General features: G+C 46.2%; 2 protein-coding genes across 3 annotated transcripts; both read right to left on the bottom strand.

The window, feature by feature from the left end:
- Nucleotides 1–616: 616 nt before the first annotated feature.
- On the bottom strand, nucleotides 617–6628 carry cfl2 (cofilin 2 (muscle)). The gene is made up of 4 exons (XM_086050251.1): nucleotides 6497–6628; nucleotides 5109–5419; nucleotides 3210–3286; nucleotides 617–1396 (listed from the first exon to the last, which is right to left on the bottom strand). Exons 1-4 carry the CDS (start codon nucleotides 6497–6499, stop codon nucleotides 1284–1286), a joined length of 504 nt encoding a protein of 167 aa, XP_085906377.1. The 5' UTR covers nucleotides 6500–6628; the 3' UTR covers nucleotides 617–1283.
- Nucleotides 6629–7794: 1166 nt separating this feature from the next.
- On the bottom strand, nucleotides 7795–27321 carry baz1a (bromodomain adjacent to zinc finger domain, 1A). 2 transcript variants are annotated; one of them, XM_086049684.1, is made up of 29 exons: nucleotides 26630–27321; nucleotides 26286–26413; nucleotides 24916–25194; nucleotides 23396–23551; nucleotides 22540–22641; nucleotides 22369–22456; nucleotides 22163–22279; nucleotides 21632–21844; nucleotides 20830–20925; nucleotides 20620–20758; nucleotides 19910–20041; nucleotides 18545–18865; nucleotides 18255–18420; nucleotides 18069–18184; nucleotides 17662–17759; nucleotides 16918–17171; nucleotides 15973–16193; nucleotides 15438–15568; nucleotides 15249–15364; nucleotides 14509–14606; nucleotides 13875–13946; nucleotides 13498–13580; nucleotides 13236–13400; nucleotides 12962–13128; nucleotides 11358–11471; nucleotides 11151–11260; nucleotides 9951–10156; nucleotides 9787–9874; nucleotides 7795–8739 (listed from the first exon to the last, which is right to left on the bottom strand). In XM_086049684.1, exons 2-29 carry the CDS (start codon nucleotides 26396–26398, stop codon nucleotides 8564–8566), a joined length of 4137 nt encoding a protein of 1378 aa, XP_085905810.1. In that variant the 5' UTR covers nucleotides 26399–26413; nucleotides 26630–27321; the 3' UTR covers nucleotides 7795–8563. The 2 variants fall into 2 exon arrangements, with proteins under 2 accessions (XP_085905810.1, XP_085905812.1); XM_086049686.1 differs by having other exon boundaries at nucleotides 21632–21841.
- Between the last annotated feature and the right edge of the window lie 469 nt (nucleotides 27322–27790).

Genomic DNA, 27790 nt, shown 5'->3' with positions numbered 1-27790 from the left:
GGCTCTAATGCAGTTTTAGTGAAATCTGGAATGATTCTATCACGGATATGGAAGTCAGTGATTCAATCAGTGAGATGATGTTCCGCTGACGTCACAGTGGCATGACAACGTTTACAGATGCAAATTCTAACCAAGTCAAAATGGCGTTCTGGTTCTGCTAATTAGGTTCCCCTGAAAGTAGTCCTAACGGGCTTCTACACAAGTCATTGTGGTTCTAATGACATTCTCCAGTAGTCAGCGGTTCTACTGAAGTCAGGAGTCTGACTGAGATTTCATAGGTCGTAAGGAGGTCGGACTTAAATTCAATTGCTCCTAATACAATTACTGTTACAGTTGAAGTGTTTCTGATGAAGTTGTATTTAGAAGTCAAAGTGGTTGTAAAAAGGTTCTACTGATGTCATAGCAAGATCCTCTCCAAGTGGCCTTAATGAGGTCCCGGTACCACCAAAAGTGATTTTAACATTGATGTACCAAAGTCCAAAGTGGTTCCAGATAGTGAGGTTCTACTACTCAAGTCATGGTGGTTCTACCAAGGTTCTGATGGAGTCCAAAGGCTCCCCGTGAGGTTCTGTTTTTGTGCGGCGGGCGTGTGACTGAGGCACAGACGAGTCGGGAGGCGGGGCCACAGGCTTTTATTGCAGAGTGGCTTCCTGTGAGGTCACAAACAAGTTTCCACTGTAAGGCTGCGGATGTTTGTCGCGTTCTCGTCGTCGCTGCGAGGGCTCGGTCGTCTCTCACCGGGAATCGGCGGGGCGGAGGGGATCGAATCTGCTTCCCATAGTGTTATGCTTCCAAAATCAAAGTGCACTCTAACGACGTGTGGTGTTGGTGGTTACATTCAAAGCAAAACGTACGGCGGCCAGGAGAGCGCTAACGCTAAATGTGCTGTGATGCATAGTGGAGCCACGCGGCGACAAACAAGAATAAATTAAAGTCACGTGTAAAAAAAAAAAAAAAAAAAAAGAAAAAAAAAAAAAGAAGCCTCACGGTGTGAGGCGGAGGTCTTTTTGGCAAAACTCGGAGACGACCTTTCCTGCCGGGTCACCAATTCATGTGGCAACAAAGTGGGAGGGGTTTGCATATTTTAAGTTAATGAGATCTTCATTTCGGGGGACAAAAACAGACAAAACAACAACAGCAAAAAAAAAAAAAGAAAATAATGGGGCCTAAAGACGCCAACTCCTTCACGACATGGACACACACGGCAAGCGGCGGCGGTGTTCTGGTGGGCTCGGGGCGGTCGGGTCCGGATGGCACGGCGGGTTGGCTCGACGCGCACGACATCACAGCGGCTTCCCCTCCAGGGACACCACCACGTTGCCGCCCAGCTTCTCGGCCAGCGTGCTGCGGTCCTGGATGTCGTCCAGCCCGTTCACCTGCCACTCGTGCTTGATGCCTGTCCGGGGGAGAAGACACCATCGTCAACCAGCCGCGATGTGTCAAATAGTCATGAGACGGTGACGTCACGAGACATTGACATCAGGCCACGATGACATCGCGGCATGTTCCACAATCATCAGAAAATGTGACATCATCACGGAGGGCGACATCGCAAGATGTTCCGTGACGACATCGTCACCGTGAAACCAGCATCATAATGAAACTGGCGTCACCGTCGACGTTTACATGCGACATTTCTTTCATCCGATCAGACTTTCGATTAAAATGATGATCGGATGCACCGATTCCACGGGCACGAAAAATATTGTTCGTGCGTCACACTTTCGATCGGAACAAATTATTTTGACGTGCAGATGAAGAAGCCACGGCGACTTCCGTGTCTACCGGTCTACAAGCCGCATGGTTCAAAACCTAGGAAAAAAGTCCCGGGTTATAGTCCGGAAAATACGGGAACCTATTTGCTGTTTTTTGTGTACCTTGGTGCCAAAGAACTATTTTGAGTGAGTTGAACAAGCTTCATTTCAACAACCCTAATACTTTGCCACCATATTGTTCCATCTGTAGAAAATGATATATTTTTCTGGGGGTTTCAATTACTCTCGGTTTTTGCTGAGTGATGATCCGTCTCGATAAGCATCATCACGTTTCTCGTTTTCTCAACTTTGTGGCCAGAAAGCTGCGTTTTTGTTGAGAGCAACCCATGTTTGACTGCTGATTACTCAAAATACTGACTAGAAGATAGCTAGCCGGGAGCTGGCATTCTGCAGTCGGAAATCGCTCACTTGCACTTGAGTCGGGCATTCAGTATCCAGTTGGGAATCGGCGCATCGCCCAGCCTGTCCGAAGGGGTCCATCTCAATAATGTGACATTCAACAAATCGAATTACAACTCAACCTCTTTGGAAGTTTAAATGAAAGTTTGACACTACCACGATCAATCCACAAACAAAACTACTCGGCGAGTCCCGATCTGATCACGTGATTGGAAACTGGGGCCAATCACGTGATTTTATTTTTTTTTTTTTAGCTGATCGGTATCGGCTGAAAAAGATGCGATTTTTAAATTCCGAGGGAGAAGAAAAGGGATGGATGGCTAATTGAGACCATTTGGATGTGGTCTTTTTTTTGGTCTTAATTGCACTGCCTTGCAGAGATACTGGATCGGCATTCGGCAGATACTCAAAATCAGGTGACTCGGATGTGGGTGCCCCCCAAAAAAAGCGATCTCTACAATAGTCGAAGATCCAAACTAGTCCACATCTGGGTGAAAAAAAACCCAAATGGTGGCTTGCAGTACGTCGCTACACCCTGACAACAAAATAAGCAGCGTGGCTTTCCACATTCAAACTCTGCCCCAAAAACGGACCCGGTCATCTTCACCAGCTGTTGCCCGACAACCAAGTCAGGCCAGGAATGCCATCAGATCCTAAAACAGCCAAACGATTCCACGTATTTGATCATGCGCATCCATGGCAGTTTGCAGATGATTCAAATGTGCTAAAGTGACACCATTTTCCCCTCTTCCCTTCAAAAAGTAGAAAATATACGCCCGTTTACGACATTTTAAACGTGCCGACATGCTTTCACCGTATTGATTTGTTGACGCATTTTGCTTGCCCATCATTATGATTTACCACTTTGAATCGGGAAAAAAAATGAAAATGCCTTTGTTCTAAAGATCAAACTAACACATGATTTGTTTGGGTTCATCTTAACGTACGTACTGAAATAGAGAAAAAACAAACATCTAGCGAGCGGAGAATGAGTCGGAGATTCCCGCCCGCCGTCAGTCGACGGGAAGCGCTCACCTGTAAACTTTTTCTTGATGGCGTCTTTCGAGCTGGCGTAGATCATCTTGCTCTTGAGGGGCGCGCCCTCGGGAGCCCTGCGAGGGACACAAGCGGCAAGTGAGGTCACGCGCAGGGGCAGCGCCTTGGGCCGCCGAGCACTTCCCGCCATGTCGGCGCGCTAACCAAATTAGCGTGTTAGCACGAGGACTCGCACCACAAGTTGGATCGTTGCTTTGGCCATGTTCCACTGAACTCAAAGTGGTTCCAGCAAGATTCCAATGAAGTCAAAGCGTTGCTTAAGAGGTTCTGCTCAAGTCATTTTGGATCCAATTAAGTTCTACTCACGTCAAAGCGGTTCTAGTGAGGTTCTGATGATTCCAAAGTGGTTCTCATCAGGAGTTCCTTGGTACAGATGAGTTTATAGGGGTTATTGGCTTCCAATGAGGTTCTTCTAAAGTGGGTTCTAATTAAGCCAAAGTGATTCTAATGAGTTCATATGAAGGTCACGTGGTTGAAACAAAAGTGGTTCTAATCAGGTTCTAGTAAATCCAAAGTGGTTTTAATGAGTTCGTATGAACGTCAATTGGTTCCAATGAGGTTCTACTCACATTAAATTGGTTCTGACGAGGTTCTACTGACTCCAAGTGGCTGTCTGAAGTCGATGGGGTTCTAATGAGGTTCTACTGAAGCCAAATTGTCTCTAATGAGGTAGGACCAAAGTAATTTGGGTTCCATTGAGGTTCGACTAAAGCCAAATTGGTTCTAATGTGGTTGTCCCAAAGTGACTTTAGTTCCAAAGAGGTTCTACTAAAGTCTACATTTTCTAATGAGGTTCTCCTACAGGGTTAGGGTTCTAGTGGTCCTATAGAGGTTGTTCGAAGTGACTGTGGTTCTGATTAAGTTCTAATGAAGCAAAAGCAGCTCTATCAAGGTTCTACCAAAACCAATGTGGTTCTAATAAGGTCTTACCAAATCGAAATTGGTTCTCATGAGGTTCTACTGAAATCAAAGTGGTCCTATGGAAGTTCTACAGAAGACATTCTGGTTCCGAGGAAGTTTTACTGAGGACGTTTTGGTTCCTGTGAATCAAAGCGGCTCTAATGAGGTTCGCCTGAAGTCCAAGCGGTGCTAACGAGGTCCTACTAATGTTAAAACGCTTGCGACAAGGTTCCAATGAAAGCAAAGTGGTTCCGCGAATGTCGCAGAGGTTTTAATGAGGTTGTACACAGGTCAATCAGGTTCCAAAGAGATTCGACTGCATTTCGGTTCGAAGAAGATTCTCATCATTGTCCTAACGTCAAAGTTTTGTATGAAGTCAGTGTGGTTCGGATGAGGTTCTACTGAAGCCAAAGTCGTTCTAATGAGGCCTTCCGACGGTGAAAACGCTTCTAATTAGGATGAAATAAACTCATTTAGCCAACAACGAAATCAAAGAGGTTCCTAATGAGGTTCTACCAACTAAAGTGCTCCCAAGCCTGTTCCACTAAAGTCAAAAGAGCCCAATGGAGGTTCTTCTTGAGTGAGTGACTGAGGTTCTATCAAAGTCAGTGGTCAAATTGAGGTTCTACTCAAGTCATCTTGGTACCAACGAGGTTCTGCTTAAGTCGTTAAGGTTCCAAAGAGGTTGGAGTCAAATATGTTCTCTTCAGTAATCGACGTCATGCAAAAGTCAAAGTGCATAGTACAAAAGCCATTTTGGTTCAAATAAAGGTTTTACTGAGGTCAAATAGATTAGAAAGTGGTACTTTTACCTGCAGTTAAAAGTGCTTCTAATAAGTTCTCCTGAAGTCATTGTCGTCCTAAGGAGGAACCGTAAACCGACCAGGAAGTGACATCACACGACACGGGCGCTTGAGGCACGAGCACCCGCGACGGCATCGGCTGACTCAATTAGCGCATTAGCACGAGGGCACGCACCAAAAGACGAAGACCAGGTCCTCCTTCTTGGACTCCTTGGTCTCGTAGGTGGCGTCGTAGAGTCCGTATCGGCAGTCGTCGAGGGGGAGGAGCTTGACGAAGCAGGCGTACGGGTCGTCCACCGTCTCGCCAATGTCGCCCACCAGGATCTGTTTGTTCTCCTCCACGATGATCTTCTTGCGGTCGTCGCTGAGGCAGAAGAGCACCGCCTTCTTACGCTGCTTCACCTCGTCCGCCGACCTGTGCGACTTGCGCACCTTCATGTCGTTGAACACCTTGATGACCTCATCGTTGACTGTCACGCCTGACGCCTGGGGGGCACACGCACACCGGGTTACAGTCGGAAAAACGGAGTACAATGAAAACAGTCACAACGGCGCAGTAAGCTGTAGTAATATTTGGGGCCGGGCCAATCTTATTAGTCAATATCGGCCTTGTTCGAACTAACCATAATCGGTCAGAGATTTTCTGATCGATCGCCCATATATGAATACTATTACTGTCAAGCCATAATGAGATTCTTAACAAATTCCCCACTACAACATGCCACACTTGATTGTTTAGGTTTCATTCACTAACATTTTTAATGGCCCAAAAGAACAATATAAACTATTGGTGTTGCTAATATATATATATATATAAAATCAAGTTGGCAACATAAACTCTTTATGTTTGATTGAAGTCACATTTTAAACCCCTTCAGTAGTTCCAAGGCTGGTCCCTGGTCGGTTCCAGACTGGAGGTATTATTAGCTTAACGTCAGCCGGCTGTGGTCTGGGTGGGTAGGTCTGGACTGGACTTTATGAAGTTATGCCGGACTGGGTCAGACTCACCGGAACCTCGGCACTGGCCTGAGCTAGTGTCAGAGGCAGGAGCCGGACCCCGGCCTGACCTAAACTACTCGCATAAATTCCCTTTCGTATGATTTTTCAAATTGATTTGAGTCAACTATTTGGTGCTTCTCTTACACATCGAGATGGTCCGGCTACGCAATGTGACTTTAATGGGATTTTTTTTGTTGAAATTGGGGCTTATCCAGCATTCATTTGATACATGGACATGGACATGCCCGGCCCGGCCCGGCCCGACCCGGCTGCGGGGCTAAAATGGCCGCCCCGGGGCATAACGGTCCAAATCCCGGCGTGGGCCGGAGCACGCCGCTAGAACGCACCGGCGTGGACGGGTCAAAGGCGGCGCCGGTCTCTCTCGAACGCCGGTTCGACCACTCGAGTGGCCTTCGGTCCGGTGCTGACTAAGTGGAGCGACGGCGGCGGCCATGCTGGCTAACATCACGCTGGCCACCACTCAACTACGCGCGCACACGCTTCCAACGGCAAGCCGGGAGCCCTCGTGCAGTCGCCGGTGCCGTCGAAAAGGCCGGTTCTTACCATTCTGTCCCGGACTTTTGTCGGCCTAGCAACGCCGTCACAAGGCTTCGGTGAAGGGGGGAAGGTAGCGACTAGCAAAAGGGTGGACAGCCGAGAAGGAGGGGGAGGGGGAGGAAAAGGGGGAGTGGGGGTGGAGGTTGAGGAAAACTGCCAAGGTTTGGGAAGGGGCGTGTCTACAGTCCAACTCTCCAACAAACGGCGATTGGCGACTGAATATTAATAAGATGATCGTCCAATCAGTGCCCGTGTAGCCTCCACGGCCGGCACCGGTCTAGCGTGAGCGTCGATTTGATCAGACGCCCAAATCGTAAGAAAAGACCCAAAACGTTCATCGGCCACAAACGGAAAGAAAAGGACGAAAGTGACGCAGCCTTGTGAAAATAAATCTGACATTTATGACCGCTAATTGGTGAAATTAATGGTCAGGTGACCCTATTGTTTGAGACCATTTCAATTTGAAGGTGATTTCAAACTTGTGTAAGTGCGGTGGAAAAAATGATTCATTTATCACAAAAGTACATACAAGCTCACTTGACAGTGCTTTAGCATTGCAACATAATTCGTTATGCATATTATTTAAAGTCCCTGTAAAATGAAAGTAAATGTTTTGTAAATTTGACCCATCAGTGTTCACAACCCGAACAGTTGAAGATTGTTTAATTTTATTAAACAAAAAAGTTTATGTTTAAAATGTATTTCAAAGAAAGTTTCAAAACCGTGCAAATTCAAGGCATTGTCTCGACTCTGGAACGCTGTGGCCATGTCTGCTGAATGTGTTGAAACCACGCCCCACTCGCCTGTCAATCAAATGCTACAGCAATGACCTGCAAAAATGGATGCTACTTCGTCTAACATCTTATTCCAAAGGTCTACACTATTTCACAAAGCAGGTTCATCAAACCAGGAGTTAAGCGTGCGCAACTGTGAACTAAAACTATTAAGAGAATGAATGGAGTCGATTCAAGGGAGGGGCGTGGGAAAAATTGCTGCTCGGGGCAACATATGCGTTAGTTTCACAATATAAGAGAAAAACTGCTCGTTTCCGCCTATTAATTTATTTCATTTACACTAGGTTGAGGTTTTCCTTGCTCATTTAAATGTTGCAGATGTCCTTTTGACGATCATGTGATTAGATGTATAAAAATGTTCAGTCTATGCACATTATACAAGAACTAAAAGTCAATTCACTTGTTTTTCAAATGAACAGAATAGAGCTTTGTACATTTTGGTTTCAAGCACTTTAACGCACCACACTACTGTTCATATGTGAAGGTGTGGTTGTAGACAAGATGACAACGTCATTTTATAAAAACTTTATTTTTTTGCAAAACGAGGCTGGACAAAGTGGTGATGGCGGTGGGTCGTCTATCAGTCATAAATAAATAAGGGGAGCAAACATTAACATTGACCTGCACCCGGAAAATGCACTTGCACCAGTCCGCAACAAAAAGATGAAAGAGTTGAACACATCTCATCAGTGTTAAGATACGCACCAGGATGCATCCAAAGAACACATGTCAAGTTTTGAACAAACCTGTTCATGGTTTTAGGGTCACAAAGACAAAAATGAATTTCTATTTTTTTTTTTTTTTTTTTTTTAAATCCACATGCGTGAACTAGTTTAACGACGACACACGTGATTATCGTTAGTGGCATTTCTGAAAAAAAAAAAAAAAAAAAAAGACAACATGGAAAGAGCAAAAGGAATGGGAAGATCATTTGGTAGCCAGCAAGAACATCACTACTTTTTTTTTTTTGGTGGTGTTGTTGTCCCTGAGAAACACAAAAGATGTGAGCGTGTTTGGTGTCAGTGCAAAAGGATTCTGAAGGGAGGCACCACACGAAGTCCACACCCTGAACAGCAGCAGGTCAGAGGTCAGTAGTTGGGACAAGGCGAGCGGGCAGGACGCGACGACGCTCTACAAACAAACGGGTCATTTCATAATGACCCCTGACCCCTGTGGCCCCATCAAATGTGGTCAACGAGTCACCTCTCAAGAGGACGGCGTTTTTTTTTCTCTCTTTTTTTTTTTTTTTCCCTGGTTGGAAGTGAAAGGGTGAGCAAGCTCAGTGGCGAGCTCGCTTGGCAGGTGGGGTGGCGGCGTGCTCCGCCAGGCCCAACTTGCTGAGCTGGGCGCGGAAGAACTGTTGCAGGCGCACGCCGGCCTTGGCCTCATTGGTGTTGCGAGCGTTGTACTGGAGGCAGTTGGAGAACATCAATTCCACGTCCGAGATGAAGTCACCTGACGGATGGAATTCAAAAGGATGAGAGCAACTAACAAAATGGCGCCCAGCCTGGCAGAATGAGGCGTGAGAGAGCCAGTGAGTCGAGCGAGTGGCTAATTTGTCATGTGTGGCTAATGTGGGTGGTGGAGTGATAGTCTGCTTAAGAATCGTCTGTAAGTGAGTGAGCATTGCAGGTTGGGCCCGGGCGATGTGGGTTTTTTGCCATAAAAAATGTATGAATAAAATTATTTTTTTATGGGGGGGTCATTAACACAACAACTAAAGCATAATATTGGACAATACTTTGTCCTTTAGTATTTAACTTTACAGAGGAATTTCCAAATTCACAAACGTGCAAACAAAAAAAGTTGTAACTGATGAATTTATCTTTAGGTCAGAAATGTATGGAGCATATAAGCAACATAAGATTTACCATTTTTCTCCCACGTCAATACATCTTGTTAGAGTTGCGTTTGTAAAGGTTGATTTGCCATTATGGTTAGTTTCTATTTCATTTCAACATGTTTTGAGAGCAGGTTTGTATTTTTTCAAAAATACTTTGTTTTAGTTTAGTTTTTATTAGTTTCAGTATTTTTCTAATATCAGTATTTGTTGAGTGCAAGATAAAACGTGGCACAATTTACATATTGTGTTTGTGTAATAAAGTACAATTTCCAAATGACTGTTCGACCTTCCTTTTTCTGCACAGCCCAATAGTAGGACCGAAATTCTTTTATTTGAAGTAAATTGACAAAGACAACTAATGACATTTTCGCTACAATTACGTTCATGCAGTAGGGAAAGGATGAGTACAGTATTGGAATGTCAGAGCGCCGTCCAGTGGACAAATGGTGTAAGAACATCATTACGAGCAACTCCAACACTGGACGTTTACATAGTCGTGACAAAGGAATAGATCAACGTTTCGTTGGCGTTTAAACTCTCACCGATTATGATCATTTTGAAAAGGCCTAATGCGTCGGCTGATAAAATCTGACCCTGAGCTCTAGTTGCCAGTGAGTGTGTTGCCAAACTACCTGAGTGTGTGTGTGTGTTTGGGATACCTGAGTTGAGGTACTGGCAGTTGTTGACTTTTTCTCTGATGGTGCTGAGCGCGATGGGTTTGCTGATGATGTCATAGTAGTCGGGCACCTGCACACAAGAGCGAGACGGGAAGTAGCGTGGCGACGCCGAGGCCGGCTGGCGCGTGCTCGGCAAGCCAGCTGACCTGCGTGCGGGTCACCAGCTTCATGAAGGGCCAGCTGTCGTCGTGGCGGACCAGCTCCACGATCAGGAGCTCGCACGCAGACAGTTCGTGGACACCTTGGTTCCTCCCGGACGAGCGGCGGCTGCTGCTGCTGGAAGACGAGGCGGCGGCGCTAGACGGAGAGGGGAGGACCAACTTGCGGGGTAGGGATGGGGGCGGCGCCGCGTCTGCCGGGCGGGGTGGAGCCACGTTAAAATGTTGACCAAAGTGTTTACAGGCTTAGGGTCATTTTCATGTCACATGATCAGTGATGCTAAATATATTGCCTACAGAATTGCCATTTAAATTATATCTAAATAGCATGATAAATTATACATTTTATGCATGTGGAGCCAATTTAAAGGGATGAAAATAGCAAATACACATATACGCAAATAGAAGCGTTTCAGAGGTGGCAATACTACTTCTGTAGGAGCTGTGTGGCGGAATTGTCGCCTCTATTAACGTCTGGGTTTTTTGTTTTTTTTAGACTCACGAGTGAAAATAGTAAGGCTCGCTGGATTAAGTTGGCTTGTTTGTTTAAAGTCACAACACTGGGGTGCTTTTGTTCATGTGCGTTCCCTTGTTGTCACAGGCATAGTCTGCCCTCTAGTGGACGCCCATTTCACTGACGAGGAAAAAAAAAAAAAAAACACTGAAAGCTATGACCCAGAAGTGAAAGGTGTTAGTTCTCCTCCTAAAATAACATTGCCTTATTTTGCAATAATTATATTTTGCAATAATTATTTTTATTGCAAAATAACGCAATAAAAAGTGAAAACTTTAAACATAACCACACTTCATCATCATCATATCACGACAATGGCAGCTTTTTCTTCTTATAGAAGCCAGCTAATGCATCTTGGTGTCTTAAAATTGAATTTCAGTTGGTTATTTTACAATCAGTTCGTCTATGTCTTTACTCAAGCTATCTTGACTGTTAATGCCACAGAAGGAAGCCTCAAGATGTTGTTGGAACACACCAGGGGGATCTGTGATGTGAAGTGCAAAGGTGTTGCGGCCATTTTGAATTCACACAATAGCAGGCAGCCAAACAGATAATGCATGTCTGAACTTATGAACTTAGGGGCAAGGGACGCTAGTGCCTCTGTCAAAATTTGAGCCAGGAAAAACCCTGTTAAATGTCCCGTTTCGACTTCCAGACCGTCAACGCGAGCGCACCTGCGGCAGGCGGTCTCTTGCGACCCGACGACCTTCTGGCTCCGTCGTCGTTTTTGCTGCCCACCGCGGTGGCCTTGGGCAGAAGGGGCGCGGCCTTCTTGCCTGATGACCTGAGTGAGACAAAAAAAAATAAATAAATAAAATATACGATGACAGTGACAAGCGACACAAGGCAACCACCAATACCCGCTACCGAACTATACCTACTTGGATGTACTTTTCCCATTTGATGCCGCGGCGCTCTTGGGTGCGGCCTGTTGACTTTTGGGCATGGCCTGACTGCTCCTGCCTTTGGGGGGCGCCGCCTGACTCTTCTTGGTACTGGAGAAGAGTAGAAATATGCCGTTTTCAAAAGCTGCTAATAAGATGCGGCATAAATGAATGAATAATCTATTCATACCCGCCAACAAAAGCAAGTGATGTTACATGAGTCTCCTATTTTTAGACACAGAATCTCCGCCCAGAAAGCTCTCCAAATAACATCGGGTGATAAAAAGCTAAATATAGCAGCAGCTGAGTAACATCAGATAACACAGGTTAAGCTAATAATTGCATTCAAGGCAACGTCAGCGGATAAGAAGAAGCTAAGCTAGTAACTGCAGCAGCTAACAACGGCAGTTAAGAAAAACCTAATGGCTGCAACTAAATTATTTTAATAGATCAATCAATCTGTCACTTATATTTTTCAATTAACTGCTGTATTACATAAATGTTATTTTTCATTTACATCCTTTTACTCAAAGAGGACATTATTTACAATTGACATTGGAGAAAATTCACAAACAACGGATTATGATTCAGTGACTGGTTTGGACAGAAACTTTTGCCAGAAAAAAATTCTTTTTTTTCTCTATCACTCTGGACAGAATATTTGCTGTTGAGAGGCAGAAACAACAAAGATTGGACAAGGTGAAGTTAAACATGGTCCCGAGACAACTATCTGACTATCAAAACAGTCCGATGAGTTGTCGATTAAGTGTTGCACCTCTACTCATAAGAAGTTAAGATAATAATAACAGACAATCTTACATCAGCAGCTAACAATAAAATAAGATAGTAACATTGTCATCTATCAAGAGGAGCCAACGATGAACTAATTGAATATCAGCTAATCAAAAACTAAGCGAATGTTAAGAGCCGCTAAATTCTGAGCATCTGATAAGACAATAGTCACTCAGGAGAGCAGCCAAGCCAAAGATGGCAGATCAATTAATTGATCACCTTCACGGAGTGTCGTGTACTCATCGATTCCCTTTCTCATCAGGGAAGGGTGCAGGAAGGTCTGGTGCTGTACAACTCAACTGCTGCACAATCGCCAGTAGATGGCAGCGATGCACCATTTTAGATTTGCGATCAGTCTAGTTTGCCAGTTGATAAGCGATTACGAGGGAAAACATTGACACAACCGCCCAAGAGGTTGGATGTCGGACAAGTTGAGGCATTTTACACTCAAAAGAGTCACTAAAATAACAAATATTTGCATCAAAGTCACTGTTCTGCTTCATGTTTCTTCGCAAAAAGCTGGTTTTCTGAGGTTCCCAGGGTGGGGAAGAAAAAAAAAAAAAAGGTATATTTTGTAACACATACTTATGGCCTACTGCTGATTATTAAAGAATTGAAAAAGGTAGACTCACTTTTTTTCCCTTCTTGGTAAAAGAAGTCTATATTTCCAGTAGGTGGAGGTGGTTTACACAAAAGCAGATTATTGAGTATTCTGTGGGTTTTCAAAGTCGTTTGAAAAAAAAAAATGCTCGAAAGCAGAAACGCAACAAATAAGTGCAAAGCTCATTTAAGAGTATCACAACACTCGCCTCACAACAACCTCTGGCTCTTCCTCTGACTCCTCTTCATCCTCTTCTTCGGTCTCCTCTTCCTCATCCTCATCTTCATCCAGTGAAGAATACTGGCGAGAAGGAAGGCGGCCGGATCTCTTTTTGGGCCGGCAGTCGGGACAGAACCATTCGCCCTCTGGAACACTCTGGGGAGCGTAAAGGGGCAGTTAGCGAGACGCCCATGCGCAGGCGTCCCGTCTCCGGGGTGTGAGGGAGGGTTGGGGGGGGGGGGGGGGGGGGGGGCGCAGGGAACCTTGAGGCGCGGCCTGAGGCAGTGCGTGTGGTGGCCGCGGTCGCACGCGTCGCACAGCAGCATGTTGTCGGCGTCGCCTTTGCGGCGGCACACGCGACAGCGGGCGTTCAGGATGGAGCGAGACCACAGAACGCTTCTCTCCAGGATGGCTAAGTGAACAAAAACCTACACGTGGAAAGCCACAAAGGCACGTTCAGAATTTGGGGGTCGGGGGGGGGGGGAGCACAGGTACAAGTAGCCAATGAGAGGCGGGACCAATGACCTGAGACAGACTGGAAGACGACAGCAGAGATTCTCTCCAGCGCTCCAACACAGACTTCACTGCGCGACTGCTGTCACTGCCGTCTGAGAAAAAGAAAGACAATGCAAAGGGGGGGGGGGGGGGAAATCATGAGGAGCAGGAACAAAAAAATGAAAGGTAGCGAGAGAGAAATAGAGAGCAAGCAAAAGTGTGCACGAGTGAGAGAAGGAGAGTGTGAGAGAGAAGAAAAAAAATGAAAAAAGAAAAGGCAAAACAGTGAGAAGATGAGAAGAATAAGTCAACAGTGAGATGAAGGCGAGCAAGGAAAAAGAATGAAACGTGAGAGAGGGCGGAGCAACGGCAGACAACGTGATGACGAGGGCACCCGTCAATCATACCGTCGCTGGCCTGGTCCTCGTCCTTCTTCTTGCCTTTTTTGCTCTTCTGCTCTTTCTTGGCCTCATCCTCACCTGCGGCGCCGTTAGCCACATGTTAGCTTAGCGCACTTAGGCAGCAGGGGGCGCAAGTGCTTATGGACGCAAAAGCTTTTTGGACATTTGTTTTCGTTACACTTTGTACCGACTTGGGCAGGTTGACAACCAAAATCAAACGGGAGCTCATTTCAAGGCGGCCTGCTGGAGACTCGAGAAAAGTCTCCCAAAGAAAACGGAGCGTGCTGGAATTTAGCGCAAGTGCACGGCAACCCGGCTAGGCGGCATCAGGCCACCAACAAGTCTCAAGGCCAGCCGGTCAGGCAATGCGAAATGCTTCAGACCGTCCGTTTGCACGGCAGTCTGCGTGACATCGTCAACAAGTGCGCCGTCTGCCTTTTGACCGATCCGTCGAGTTTGGCAAAAAAAAAAAAATGGCGGAAGCATCTCATTGGTTGAGTGGTCATGTCTCCATGCCCGTCTATCACGTCCTGGTACAAGCACTTTCAGGGCAGTCTCTCTCGATGCCGTCTAACGTTTTCATACCGGTGGGAACTGACTACACGGAATTAGTTGGGTAGCGGTGGAGCTTCAGACCTACCTAGTGGAGCTTTGAGGAAGCGTCTCTCGATGCCATGTTCCACGTGGCCCAGCGCCTGAGCCAGACTTCTCACTGCCAACATCTTGTCCGCTGCCAACCTACGCACGCATGCACACACACTTGCAGCTCATTCGGGGAGACATTTGTCTTCATACCCGTCTAATGTTCTCACAGCCACCACTTCATGTGTCATCATACTTGTCCGTTTTCCCACCTGTCTGTTTGTAACACACTTGTCTCTCGGTCTCCATACCCGTCTGTCTTCATACAACATCCATCCTTCTGTCTTCCAACGGGTCTCTACTGTATTCATACCCATCTCCATATCAGTCTGTTAATGTAACGGCCACCCTCACCTCAAGATCTTCATGTTTGCCTTCCCATTTGCCCTCATACATGTCACTAATGTCTTCAGATCCAGTCCGTCTTCATTTGTCATTTTTGTCCGTCCGTCCGTCTCTGATGTCTATGTCTACACCTTCATACCCATCTGTCTGCGTATTCAGACAGATGCCTCTACGTCTGTCTTCCTTTCCATATATCTTTGTCTTCACACCTGTTGGTTTCTTTTTCTTTGTACCAGCCCATCATAGCCCCAGTCTTGGCGTCATACCAGTCAGTCTCTGTGTCCTCATACCCATCTATCTTCTTCAATCATGTCCCTCCATGTCCTCACACAAGCCCGTATCTCACGTTTTTAGAGTCTTCTGTCTTTATAGCCATCTTGCCCGCATTCATACCTGTCTCCGGCCTTCAGGTGAGCAGAGTTCACCTCCATAGCTTCGCTTCCATCCGCAATCAGCAGCTCGTAGTGTCCCGCCTCCAACGCTGCACGCCACTCCTGTCTGTCCATCACCTGGAAAGGAGTCAAGCCAGTGTGGCTGTGACATCATCACACTATGACAGCATAGTGTAAGCGATGGCGCTACCTTGAGAGTCCCGAGAGTTCCCTGGTGGATGCGGTCCTCGATGTCCAGCAGCAAGTCCCTCAGCCTGCCCTCCATGAGGGTCTCGGCTGCAGCGGTGCATTCTGGGACGGATCGGGACGACTCGGGATCATCTGGACAAAAGGCGACGCGTGATGGTCAACACCATGTGATGAGACGAGGCACGCCAGGTGTGTTTCGCCGCAGCGACGGTTTGCGCCCCAAAAGGTTCCCATTCCTGAGGGGATGCTCTAGGCCCAAAGGAAGATTCTAGCCCTCAGGGAAGATTCTCATTCCAAGAGAAGGTTCGAGTATGCTCTAAGATATTAAATCCAATGTAAATGTGACAACTATACTTTGTGACTATTTTAACTGATTTTGATGAACTGTCCCGATATTGAGTGATTTATTTTAACGCCCAGTACTAGCAATCACTCCAAATTGCGTTCGTGATTCCACGTCAGCAAATTCGATGCGCAGGATGATGCCAAATGGTCAGCGTACGATTCACCAGCACGTTTGTGTGTTTGCTTAGTACCGGTGCAGGTGTACTTGCTGCGCTGGCAGGCCTGCAGAACCTCCAGCAGACGCTCGCGCTCCTGCAGCAGCACCTCCTTCAGGCCGCTCTCGCGATAGCCTCGCGGGTTCAGCGCGTCCATCAGCTGGTCCAGCTCCTCCACCGAGCTGTAGAAGAACCACTGGTTGGGACGGTTGACCGGCGGGCCGCAGCGATGCAGGGGGGCCGGGCTCGAGCCGACACTGCGGGGACAAGAACGGGGGAAACATGGATCATTCTGGACCGCAACCAAAACCAGAACTCACCTGATTGTTAATTTCTCCCCTTTCAAATAAAAACATTTAAAAAAAAAAAAACAACATTTGTACCACAAAAATTTTTACTGAAAGGGAAGTCAACCAAAAAAAAAAAAATCTTGTATGTTCGAAGCGCCTTCACTGCTCTCAAGATTGAGTTTGTGGAATACGAGTAAAGCGGCAAAATCCACCTTTTTTTATCCATCTCAGGGAGGCGGCCATTTTGTCACTTCTGTCGACTGAAAATGACATCACAGTTGCCAGTTGACATCACGGAAGCCGGCTGAACTGTTTTCTGAAGCTGAGCCGTGATTGGTTGTTACCTGATGTCACTTCCAGTCGATAGCAAGTGAAAAACTGGCCGCCCCGAGATGGACAAAAACGGATGGATTTTATTGCTCAACTCATATTCCTCAAACGTAATATTCATCAGAACACTGTGTCTAGACTAGTGGGCCTGCATAGAACATAACTCTTGTGCAATGTTCGGGGTTGACTTCGCCATTAACTGACGACTGAACAAAACTAACTGTTATCTGATCCACTTATCGTAGGGCTGCAATTACCAATTATTTTTAATGATACTAACATTCGTGCAAACCCAACTCAGCAGGCCCCCCGTCATTGTATTGCAGAAATGTTGCCTGTAAACATTAACTTTCCGACCCACCTTCCCTCCGCGGGCTCCTCCTGGACATGATGGCCGTCCTCCATGTCGTCGGCGGCGGCGTCGTCGTCGTCGTCCTGGGCGGCTTTCGGACGCGGCCGCAACATATCCTCGGTCAGGCCAAAGCCGTCCTCCTCCACAAAGAGCGCAGATGCCGAGGGGAGGAGCCAGTAGCGGCGGTAGAGGCGGTCCCGGCCCAGCGGATGCAGGCTTGTGCACGCCGCCGCCTTCTGGATGCGCTCCAGCAGCTCGCGTACCTGCGCGAGGGACCCCGAGATGCGCGTGAAAAGCCCGATGTGGATAGCAATTTTTCTTTTGTTAACATTTAGTACATATCTTATGTCCTTGTCTGGGACACCTCTAAAGCGTAAAAATCTTTCCAAGCCGTCATTCATGCTCATGCCAGTGCCGCCGTACACTTAAAACTACGAAGTGGAAGTTTTTCATTCCTCCTAAAATAACATTGCGTTATTGTGTAATGATTATTTTCATTGCATTATAACGCTATCTTAAATATTCTCCTGATTTCCCAATTTGATGATTCCCTAAAATAGTCATCTCATTTTATCGTCTGACTGATCAGTTGGGCCCTACTTTCAACTCATGTCAGCTTTCCGCCCCTTAGACGCAGCCGCTAGCCGCTAAAACCTTGGAAAGCGGCAAATTCACGGCTCCTACCATATCGATAGGACCATATTTCACACCGGACAGCGGCAGAAAAGTGTTTGGTGTTGGTGGGCAGCTCACCTTCTCCTGTTCTTCTTCCACTTCCTCGGCCGTCAGCGTTGTGGCGGGGCCGGTTGGAGCTTTGGGGTCGGAGGTCGTGGGCAAGTCTTTGACTTCGGCTGAGGGGAGAGACGAGCCGAGCCGTCAGTGAGGTGCACTGCTTAAACTAACAACGTGGCTGCCAACACAGTGCAGCTAGTTTACCATGTAAAAGTCGTAATGATGTTTACATTTTTTTAAACGTGCCATCAAAATGCTTTTCAATAACATATTGCGTTCCAATCACTTCAAACTGCCGGGTTCACGTTATGGCCGAGGGTAAAAGATGCTGGTAAAGTGAAAGGTAACAGAAGGCTTAAAATGATATTTTGTGGAGCGTAACATTTTTTTTTTTTTTTAATTACTCAGCCATATTGCCCCAGGCCAACCTTTTGTGGTCTTGGTCAGTGCCGAAGCATTCATCTCGTGGTCCTTCAGTTCCAGCTCTCTCATCTTGAGGCGCTGCTCTTGCTCGCGTAGCCGCTCCTCTTTGCGAAGGCGCACCCTGAGGGAGGCAACGTACGCCCGTCACGCCGAGTTGACGTTAGCCGGGGTGGCGCGTGCGCACGCGTTACCTGTGCGCCGCCTCCTCTCGCTCTCTGCGGTGCTGCTCGGCCCGAACCTCCCTCAGCTCCTGCCTGGCGGCGCGTTGCTCCTCCACGCAGTCCTCGATCAGATCTCTGCTCGACGCCAACGTCAGCAGTTTGCCCGTCAGCGCCTGCAGGATGCTCAGCTTCTCACCTGGACAAAAACCCGCAAACGCCAGCTGGGTTAACTTCTTAGAACTCGGGGGCCCGACCGATATTAAGTCGCCGTTAGATTTTTCAAAGAAGGCAAGGGCGTGTGTTCGGGGGCGCCGGCTCACCTGGCGTCAGGTCGTAGACGGGCGTGCACGCCAGCTTCCTGATCAGCGCCGGCCGGGCCGAGCAGAGCTCCACGCACGGGTCGTCCATGGACGTGAAGCCGCCCTGCTTCTGGTAGCGGAACTTGGGGTTGACGTAGTTACAGTCGGCGCCGGACGCCAGGATGTGCAGACGCAGGATTTCCGACAGCGTGCAGCTGTCCAGGTCCACTTCCTGGAGGCTGCAGCCCAGATGGAGCTGAGACCAGGCGGCGGCCGACGTCAGGGCGGCGCTCTCGGCCGAGTCGGCCCGCTCGCCATCGTCGTCCTGAGCTTCGGAGGGATCTGGCGCACAAAAAAAGTGTTTGATTTCTGCAGAAGCGTATGGCTGCCACAACAAAAAGCAAAACAGTTCAATAGCAAGTTTGGGGCATGATCAATTCCACGTTTTGATGAGATCAATGTCACCTTTTCACATGATTAATTTCCCTTTTGAGGTGATAATTGTCAGGTTTTAACAAATGTTATGTTAAAGTGCAAAGCAACAGAAAAACCAAACGGAGCCATTTCGGTTACACCAGTTCAGGTCACTAGTGGAGCTTTACGCTGAGAGGGAAAAGAAAAACAAAAACAAAAAAACACAGACTGAAAAAAGTAGCATGTTGAATTTACTGCATTTTATTTTGTCAAGAGGTTGTAGAAAATAAAATCATCTAGATACGTACCGATTTTATTTAAGCATTTTTTTAGGTAGACTACTTCAAAAATTATTCTGCATTTTGACAAATATTGGCATTGGCCTTTTTTTTTTTTTTTTTTTTTTTAAATCTGATGGCCGATAAATAACCGTGTTAACTTCAAGGAACTATTTGTTTAAATTTGGGGTTGAAAGAGATTCTACTGACTACAGTTTTCTATTCCAGTTTTTATGTAACTTTTTAAGACATCGGATGGCCCTGGGAGCTCTCTGAACTTTGTTAGAATTTTACAACAAAGATGCATATTTTCAAAAACGTATTATAATAATATGATGTAAATGTTACTGCAAATGAATATCAGATCCCTGCCTCCATGACCACTAATAATCGGCACCGGTATCGGCCCTGAAAAAATGGTATCGGTCCGTCTCTAATCTGGATCCAGATTTTATTTTGTACGTGTGTCGTCTTTTAAATCTTCAATCTTTACAAACACTTGGCTTTATTTTTTTTTTTTATTATTGTTATGTCAAGACACAAAAAGGACTCCTCATGCGGCCTGAAGCAGAATCAAACTCATTACAGTGCAACGTGAGAATGATCAGATCAAAATCATCAAGGAACCACTGTGCATGCACGGAGCTCGGCTCAAATCAAGAAAGGCGTCTCGACATCTCTACTCATGTCTCACCTTCGTGCACATCTTTGGCCGCCTCCTCTCGCTCCTCATCCAGAGCCTGAAAGATGGCCGTGATGAAAAAGAAGAGCATCTCACAAAGGGGACCATCTGGATTACATCCCACAAGGGCCTCCTCCAGAACCTCTGCACATGGAGGGAGCCAAAGAGAGAGCGAGGGGTCACTTGGAGACTGACGGGGACTCGCAAATTTACAAGGAGAGCAACTTCAAGGTGTGATTGGAAATCCAAGTTGAATGAGGAGAGGAAGTCAATTTCCAAAATGTACATACATACAGTATCCACATTGTTTAAAATTAGAGGCGGAGCGGCCTATAGACAGGTACTATTTTTTCCCTTCTGGGGAAAAAAAGGCGAATGACTGACAACGGAAGGGTACCCATGCTGCCGACGTTTAGTTGGTAGCAAAACGCCCAGCTCTGGTAATATGATTAAATGGTCGATCAGGTGCAATGTAGTTAGCAGTATTTGTTTTGTTTCACTATTTGGTGTTCAATGAGGCTGGATATTTGCATTTGATTTGATTTGAATCTTTTATTCATTTAGTCGTTTGCAAGGTATGTCATCAGTGGCCCCACCAATTTCCGCCTGGGACCAGTTGACGGTGGTGCAAACCGGCAGCCTTTCGTCGATGACGGGTGACACATACATGAGGATCGGCGGACAAGGACTGCAGCGAACACTTCCCAGGCCACGTTTCTTACCGAGCGAGACTCCTTCCGGGAATTCGTCCTTGAGTCCAAAGTCCTCGCCGAAGGCCCGCAGGAACTCCAGGACCATCATGGCTTCTCCGAAGAGCTCGGCCGGCAGACGAGTCCTGACGGGCGCGGGAGTGGGCAGATCCTGTGAGGAGGAAATGAGAAGCTGAGGGTGCGGCGGCAACGGCGGGCCCCGCCGATGCCTTCAGTACTGACCTTCAGGTCTTCACACTCCATGTCCTCCCTGGGTTTGTTCCACAGTTTCAGCTTCTCTGCGTATTTCTTTTTCTCCTCCTTCAGCTTTTCGCGCTCCTGCAAAGCCCAAGTGAGACACTTCAGAACAGAGATTTTTTTTCTTCTTTGCGTTGTCACCAAAGAATCTTTTTAAGAATCCATTATTCCTTAGATTACTCGGGTCATCAGCCCCACAAGTTTATTTTTCACCAGCTCTAAAGTATGTCCTTGCCATCTGACTTTGAATTTCAATTCATAACATTGATTTTTGTTGAACCATTTAAAACAATTCTGTCAAAAATTCAACATCTTAAAATTCAAATGAAAACTCAGATGGCACCGGTGTATCCTGTAATATTTTTGTTCCACCCGAGTATGAATTTGAAATTAGCATGTAGAATTTTTGACGCTGAAAATTTTGATGTTGGGGAGGAAAAAACGGTATTAGGTATTTTATTGTTGCTATCGGTTTTTGAATTTAAGATGTATTTGTGACTTTTTATTTTCAGTTTTTTGATAGTAAAATATTTTAGTCAAAATCTCTCTTACCATTCAAATCAAAGTCATGACTTGCAGCATTTTGTACCATCATTTTCTGAATTTTAATTGAAATTGTGGATTTTTTAATGGTAAAAAATATATACACTGTACATGAAATCATTTAGATTCATTTAAAAACAAAATTGAAAGAGATGGCAAATATCTTTATGTCAAGTGTTTGAATTTGAATTCAAGAGATTCCATTTTGAAAGAATTGTTTGTCTAAAAAGCTCATGAGACTCACCAGATCCTTTTCCTGCTTCCTGCGCTCCTTCTCCTCTCTCCTCTTCTGCTTCTCCTCCTCAAAGCGCTGCCTCTGCTCTTCCTTCAGCTTCTCCTTGGCCCCCTGCACCTCCTCCTTGTCCCTCTTCAGCCTCGCCTGGGCCATCATTTCCTCTTTCTGCTGCAGCAGCTTCAGGTTCTCCTCCGCTGCCTTCAGCAACCACGCGCTCGCCTGCTGTTTCATAGTCACGTGAAAACATTTGAACAGCCCAGTGATTTTTTTTTTTTCCTTACATGGATTATATTTAATATGAATCTAAACAATATAATCAAGTAATACAACTGAAGAAAACACTTCAAAACAGCTTTTTAATGTCATAAAATAAAAATGGAGTTATTGGTGAGCAATACATTATTTTCCATGGCTGCAACTAAGAAATATTTGCACCCCTTTAAATGAAAAGCAGGACATCATTTCAAATTGACAGTCCTGAAAAAGCTCCAGCACACATTGATTTGGATGGTTACGGGTTTACTAAAAACTTCCTCTCACCTGCGCCGGTGAGCCCCGCCCCTCCATCTTGACACTGCAGGGGAACTGGGGCGGTTCATCTGGGAAGAAATGGGAGAAGTTCTGCTCAGCCAGCCGGTACTTCACCACGCTGGATGCCTGCCGGACGCAGAGGAAGTAACATCAGAGGAAGTGAAGCATTGTGGGTAATGACAGTAGGGAGAGTGAAGGGGGGGGGAGCTCCTCACCTTGAGCCGAACGATCCCGTTGACGGGCTCACAGTGCTGCTTGAGCAGCAGCTTCAGGCGCTCGCGGGACATCACGTTCTTCCTACGACTGAACACAACAAAGCTGCAGCGTCAAAGCCACGCCCACTCCACAGCTTTTGCCTAAATATGGACAGGTGATGTGTGCGTCACCTGATCTGATTGGCTCTGACGACAAACGGCTCGCTGTGCTCCTCCGTCATTATCCTCACCTCGTACTTGAACACCGACGGACTCAGAGGTTTCTTCCTCTTTCTGTTTATACACACACACACACGGTCATGTGACATGTTCATCCATCCATCAAGGACACAGGTGTCAAAATCAAAGCCCTTGAGCCATATCTGGCCCGCCAAATCATTTTACGTGGTCGGCACAAGTATGCCAATTTTCTCGACTCCTGTTTGAATGTAGTGATGCAACATCAAAATAAGGGCTTGACTGATATGGATATTTGGAATCTGATGCAGCTACAGGTACAGTATAGGGCAGAAAAAAAATTCTGATTGACTAATAGGCCGATTAAAAAAAAATGTACAGTATTATGAAATGATTTGTAGGTCCTTTAACGCAACAAAAACGTGAACAACGGGCAGAGGATTTGACTATTTTTCCAATACTTACTGATGTACTTTTTACTTTTCAAACTTTTTTATAACTTGTTCAAAGTACAAAAACACCCCAAAAAAAAAAAAAACAGCATAACTCTGCAAAGCATATTTCGGATGACTACAACATTGAACATTTACTATTTTAAGAGAAACTAATCCTATAATCAGTACTTAATCAGCTATTACAATTAACTTACCGTTCAGGCCCTAGTAAAATTGATATAAACAATTGTTGCGTTATCTCCCTCTACCAAAAAATGAATAAAAAAATAAATAAAATCAATTTTTGAGTGATTTTTGGTGTACCGTTAGACGAGCCCAGTGACTTAATGTAGTTTGCAAGTTACAAGCGCGCCAGTGGTGAAAACGCATTCGACAGCTCTGACTTTTTTTTTGACCTGCTGGGACTCTGAAAGGCGGCGGCTTCTTCATCATCATCATCGCTGTCACTGATGACAATGATGTTGCTGTCAGCTGACTTGTGTCCATTGGCAGCCGGCGCTCCGTTTGTGCTAGAATGCGGCGAGTTGACCTGAAGGATCTCGCACAAGTGCCTAAACACACACACACACACACACACACACACACACACACACACACACACACACACAAGCAAGAATTTACTTAAGATTTGTACAGACTCGATTGCGATGTGAACCAGGCCTTGGGCGATCAAATATTCTGAGAATCGACTATCCCTGCCTGGTGAGTGACATGGGTTTCAGCGGTTGAGAGTGGAGAGTTGGCTGTGAGCTCAGGTTAGCGTTGGCTGCTAAACGGCTAACTGTTCTGCTTTGCAGAAGACAAATTACACTTGTGTGAAACGACGGCAAATTTTGGACGCTCTACCGTTTGCTCCTGGCTCAATGCCATGATGACAACTTATTTCTATGAGAGTCTGCAGTAACAGTCTGTGTGGGTAAATGACCACCGCAGATTCAATTTTGCAATCTAGCGAGTTCAATATTACAGATAGACCGATTTTTTTCAGGGCTGATACCGATTATTAGGAGTCAAGAGAGCCGACGCTCTCAGCATGTCTTCAAAAGTTAAATGAAAACTTAAAATAGCTCTACATAGTTTTTCTACAGTAAATATAGTCCTCCAAAATGACAGAAATGTTCAAATTTCACTTTCACATCTTTCTTTTGACTTCAAACAAAAGCTTGAAGTTAACGGTTTCAAAATGATTTACTATCGGCCATCAGATTTCTTTTGAAAATAAGCCATTGCAGATATTCGTCAAAACACTGAATATCGGAGCCTATAATCGGTCTATCCTTATTTAATACCACTTTTAGAAGTACAAATACACAATTATTGAGTAGTCACCAATACTAGTATTTTAGTATTTTTGATGCATAAAATTTCCCCCAAAAAACAATGACATAAAGACCAATACAGATCACAATTTCTCTTAAAAATGCATAAAATAAACATTTCAGTAATTTTCCATTCCTCTAATTTCAACAGCCACAGTCAAACAGCCACAAGAGGGCGGCCGATACGAGTTTCAACACTGTCGTGAGTACTGATACCTTGAAATAATGCTGGTATTGGCGGTGATAATCGGTACTCACCAAACCTTATTTCTGTAAGCCAATAAGATGAGTGATTTTTGAAGCTCTAATTTAAACATACATGGAAGGTGACCTACAAAATGATCCAATCAAATCAAGCTTCATTCAATCAGAAAATTGCTTCTGCCAAACAGGCAAAACAGAAGCTCCACTCAAGTAATGGGAGTAGTTGCAAATAGATTAGCATGGACAAGTTGATTCATCAAACCTCAGACTAATTTTGCATATTTAAAAAATGTGCCTGAAAGGCAGCTGTGAAGCAAAGCGACTGAACTGGGCTCAAATCTGTTGTTTCGATGCAGTCGGTTTCCCTCCGTCAAGAACCGGCCGTGTTCTACCTGGCTCCGTTGTGTCCACTGACATCCACCGTCTCGCCAGGGAAGAAGCGCTCTTTGGCGAAGGCGTAGATGTCCTCACAGAGCTCGCTCAGGCGGCCACGGAGGCCGAGTGCCGCCAGGTGCAGCAGCGGCCGCACCAAAGCGGACGGAAAGTTCTGGAGGCTCTGCTTGGCCCGCCGCTCGCTCTCCACCGCCTCCAGATAGGTGAGGCCCGCTCGGCCCGTCAGGGAGCAGCTCCAAACCAGGCTGTTGCAAAGGATGGTCCTCTCGAAAAATTCACTGAGGATGACAGATTTACTAAGCACCTTCCAATAGGACCCAACGACAAATAGTTGAAGAAACAAAACAGCGCTTGGGGTTGTTTTTTGAAAATGTGCAGGGTAGCAGCATGCATTTTTAGTAGAGAGACACTTACAGAGGTGGCAGAGTCTATTTTTGTACAATGTTCAATGTGAAAACACATTGAACAGCCGCCGCTTCCACGGGTACACGCAGATTTTAGCAGGTGCAATTCATTCAGTCATTGATCAGAGAAGAGGCATGACAGGTTTTAGTAGGGAGTGTTCCAATGGTTAGAGGGGCTGCGGTACTGACGGCTCTGCCACCAAGGTCTTGTTAGTCCGCATGTCAGTGTCTTTTAGTAGAGTCGCTCGCTCGCTTCTAGTTGGTGACACGTGGTTGTGTGAGCCGTGGAAGTCGGTTGGTTGGTCTTTGTTGTCACTAGGCCACTCTTGGTTGTCAGTCAGGCGGTCACTCTGAGGAATCAGGCAGTTTTAGTAGTTTGCCAATCTTGGGTTGGTTGATTGGGTTGGTAGTCTGCTGGTTTGGTAGTACTACGGGCTTGAGGGACTGGCAGTCTAAGTAGTGAGCCACACTTGATAGTCAAAACGTATTCAATACAAGACTCCCATATTGGAACATGTCGACTAAGTTTTTTGTTAGCCATCAAAAGAGAACAGGGGTCATTCATTCATTCACTCACTGTGCTGTTCAATAAAGTTACAATGAAGTCAGGGAACTAGTGTCTTATTGCCCTTTAAGAAGGGAACGTCTCGACCGCGCTTGGCCTGTTAGCAGCTAGCGGCTAAAAGTAGCTAACAAGTGACAGCTAAGACCAACGCCAACTCTGCTAACAATACACCTGCCATTGAAGTGCTTCGATGTAAACATACAATCACACACAAACTAATATATAGTGAAAGAACATGTGTCCGCTTGTATTGTTGTGATTCAAGTACTTTTTGTGGAAGTTTATCGCGAGCTACTGAATGGGACCACCGTGCCGTGACGTCACGAGGCCGGGCACAGGTGATGTTGACGTCGCTGAATGATGGCGGCGGCGCTGGCGACCGCCGGCCAGGTAAACTCACTCGTAGCTGCGGAAGATTTCATGTGTGATGCGGCAAAGGAAGACCTCCTCGTCGGGGCGCAGGTCGGCCGGAGGTTCCTGGCGAACGAAGGCTTTCCTGTGAAGGAGCGGCATGCTCGGGCAGCCGCTCTAGAACAAAAAAAAAGGGAGGGAAGCGATCAGCACGGCAGGAACTAGAAGCGAACCCCCCGGTGGAGTGACGTCTCATCCGCCGGGCCTCCGGAGAGCATCTCGGCGGCTCTTTTGTTTGGACGCGAGAAGTAGGCGGCCGCGTGGAAGCGAGCCTTGTGCCGCTTCGCTCTTGTCAAAGAGTGATCCAATCGAACTCACCGGCACCGGACTCACCTGTTCGGGCTCAGTGTAACAGCGAAGGTTGGGTTGCGTTGCACCTTCTCGCCGAACGTGTGTTTGTGACGACGACAACTAATCCGCGACGCGAAGCAACCAACTGTCCCGGCTCGAGCGGGATCACTGGCGGCTTGTTGACCAAGTTTTTATCCACTTTACGTACCAGAACAAAGCTCGGAAATGTCTGTGTGCTAATGCTAGGCTGCATGGAGTGGCCCGTTAAATGACGCCCACACGTCTCTTTGAACGAAAGTAGCGACGCTATTGACGGCACGAATTGTCACGCTTTAGTTCAGATATTTTGAAACTTTTGACCACCGGCACGCAACCTTAAACGCACAAACGAGTGCGCCTCCTGAACCTCGTCAAATTTGAAAACGTTGCACCCTTGCTTGATTGTCGTTAAGCCAAATACTTTATGTAGCCGACGCCGTCACTTAGAAATGCCTTCAGTATAATTCAGAGACGAATAGATAAGATTATAGATGACTTTCGTCGCTGTCCTGTGAAAATCACTTATGTCCATTTTTTTTCAATTTTCTTATTTTTACGTGCATGGTTTTTCCGCGTTACAGACATCGCATTAACGTGAACATTTTTCCAAAAGTGGACATGTGCTTTTCACCGGACAGCGATGGTAACAGTTTATTTCAAAACTGTCCCGTTCACCGAGCTGATGCGGGTCTCCTGAACGCGCCATACTGAGTGAATTAATAGGCGGAGCTTAAGCGCGATTGGCTGGGCGTGTTGCCACCAGCCAATGGTTGCTCGCGGAGCCGCGCCGCTTACTCGTTACGGCCGGCCACAGTGAAGAAAGAGTCTGGTGACGTCAGAAACGGCGAAAGGAGATGCTCGTTACGCAAAAACGGAAATGAGGAAATAATAGTTCACAACTTCAACAATGACTTTTAGAACACAGTAAATTGAGACTCAGACAGGTCGGGATATCTACAATTCAATTTCTGGAATGACGTCACTAGTGGCCTGCGTCCCAGGAAGAATGAAGTTGAGGAAAATACATAATGGTCTGCTTTAAAATTAAGAATGGCCTTTAGCGATATCAACAATACTGTTACACTATCTCCATGATTGTACTAATGAATTGTAGATATCTGTAAAAACAAACAACATACACATGAATGGCAGAAATGTAATTTG

This window comes from Filicampus tigris, chromosome 13 (assembly GCF_054856515.1).
Source record: "Filicampus tigris isolate MCC_2025a chromosome 13, RoL_Ftig_1.0, whole genome shotgun sequence".
In the NCBI taxonomy this organism is placed as follows: domain Eukaryota; kingdom Metazoa; phylum Chordata; class Actinopteri; order Syngnathiformes; family Syngnathidae; genus Filicampus; species Filicampus tigris.
This window is presented reverse-complemented; position numbering and strand designations above follow the sequence as displayed.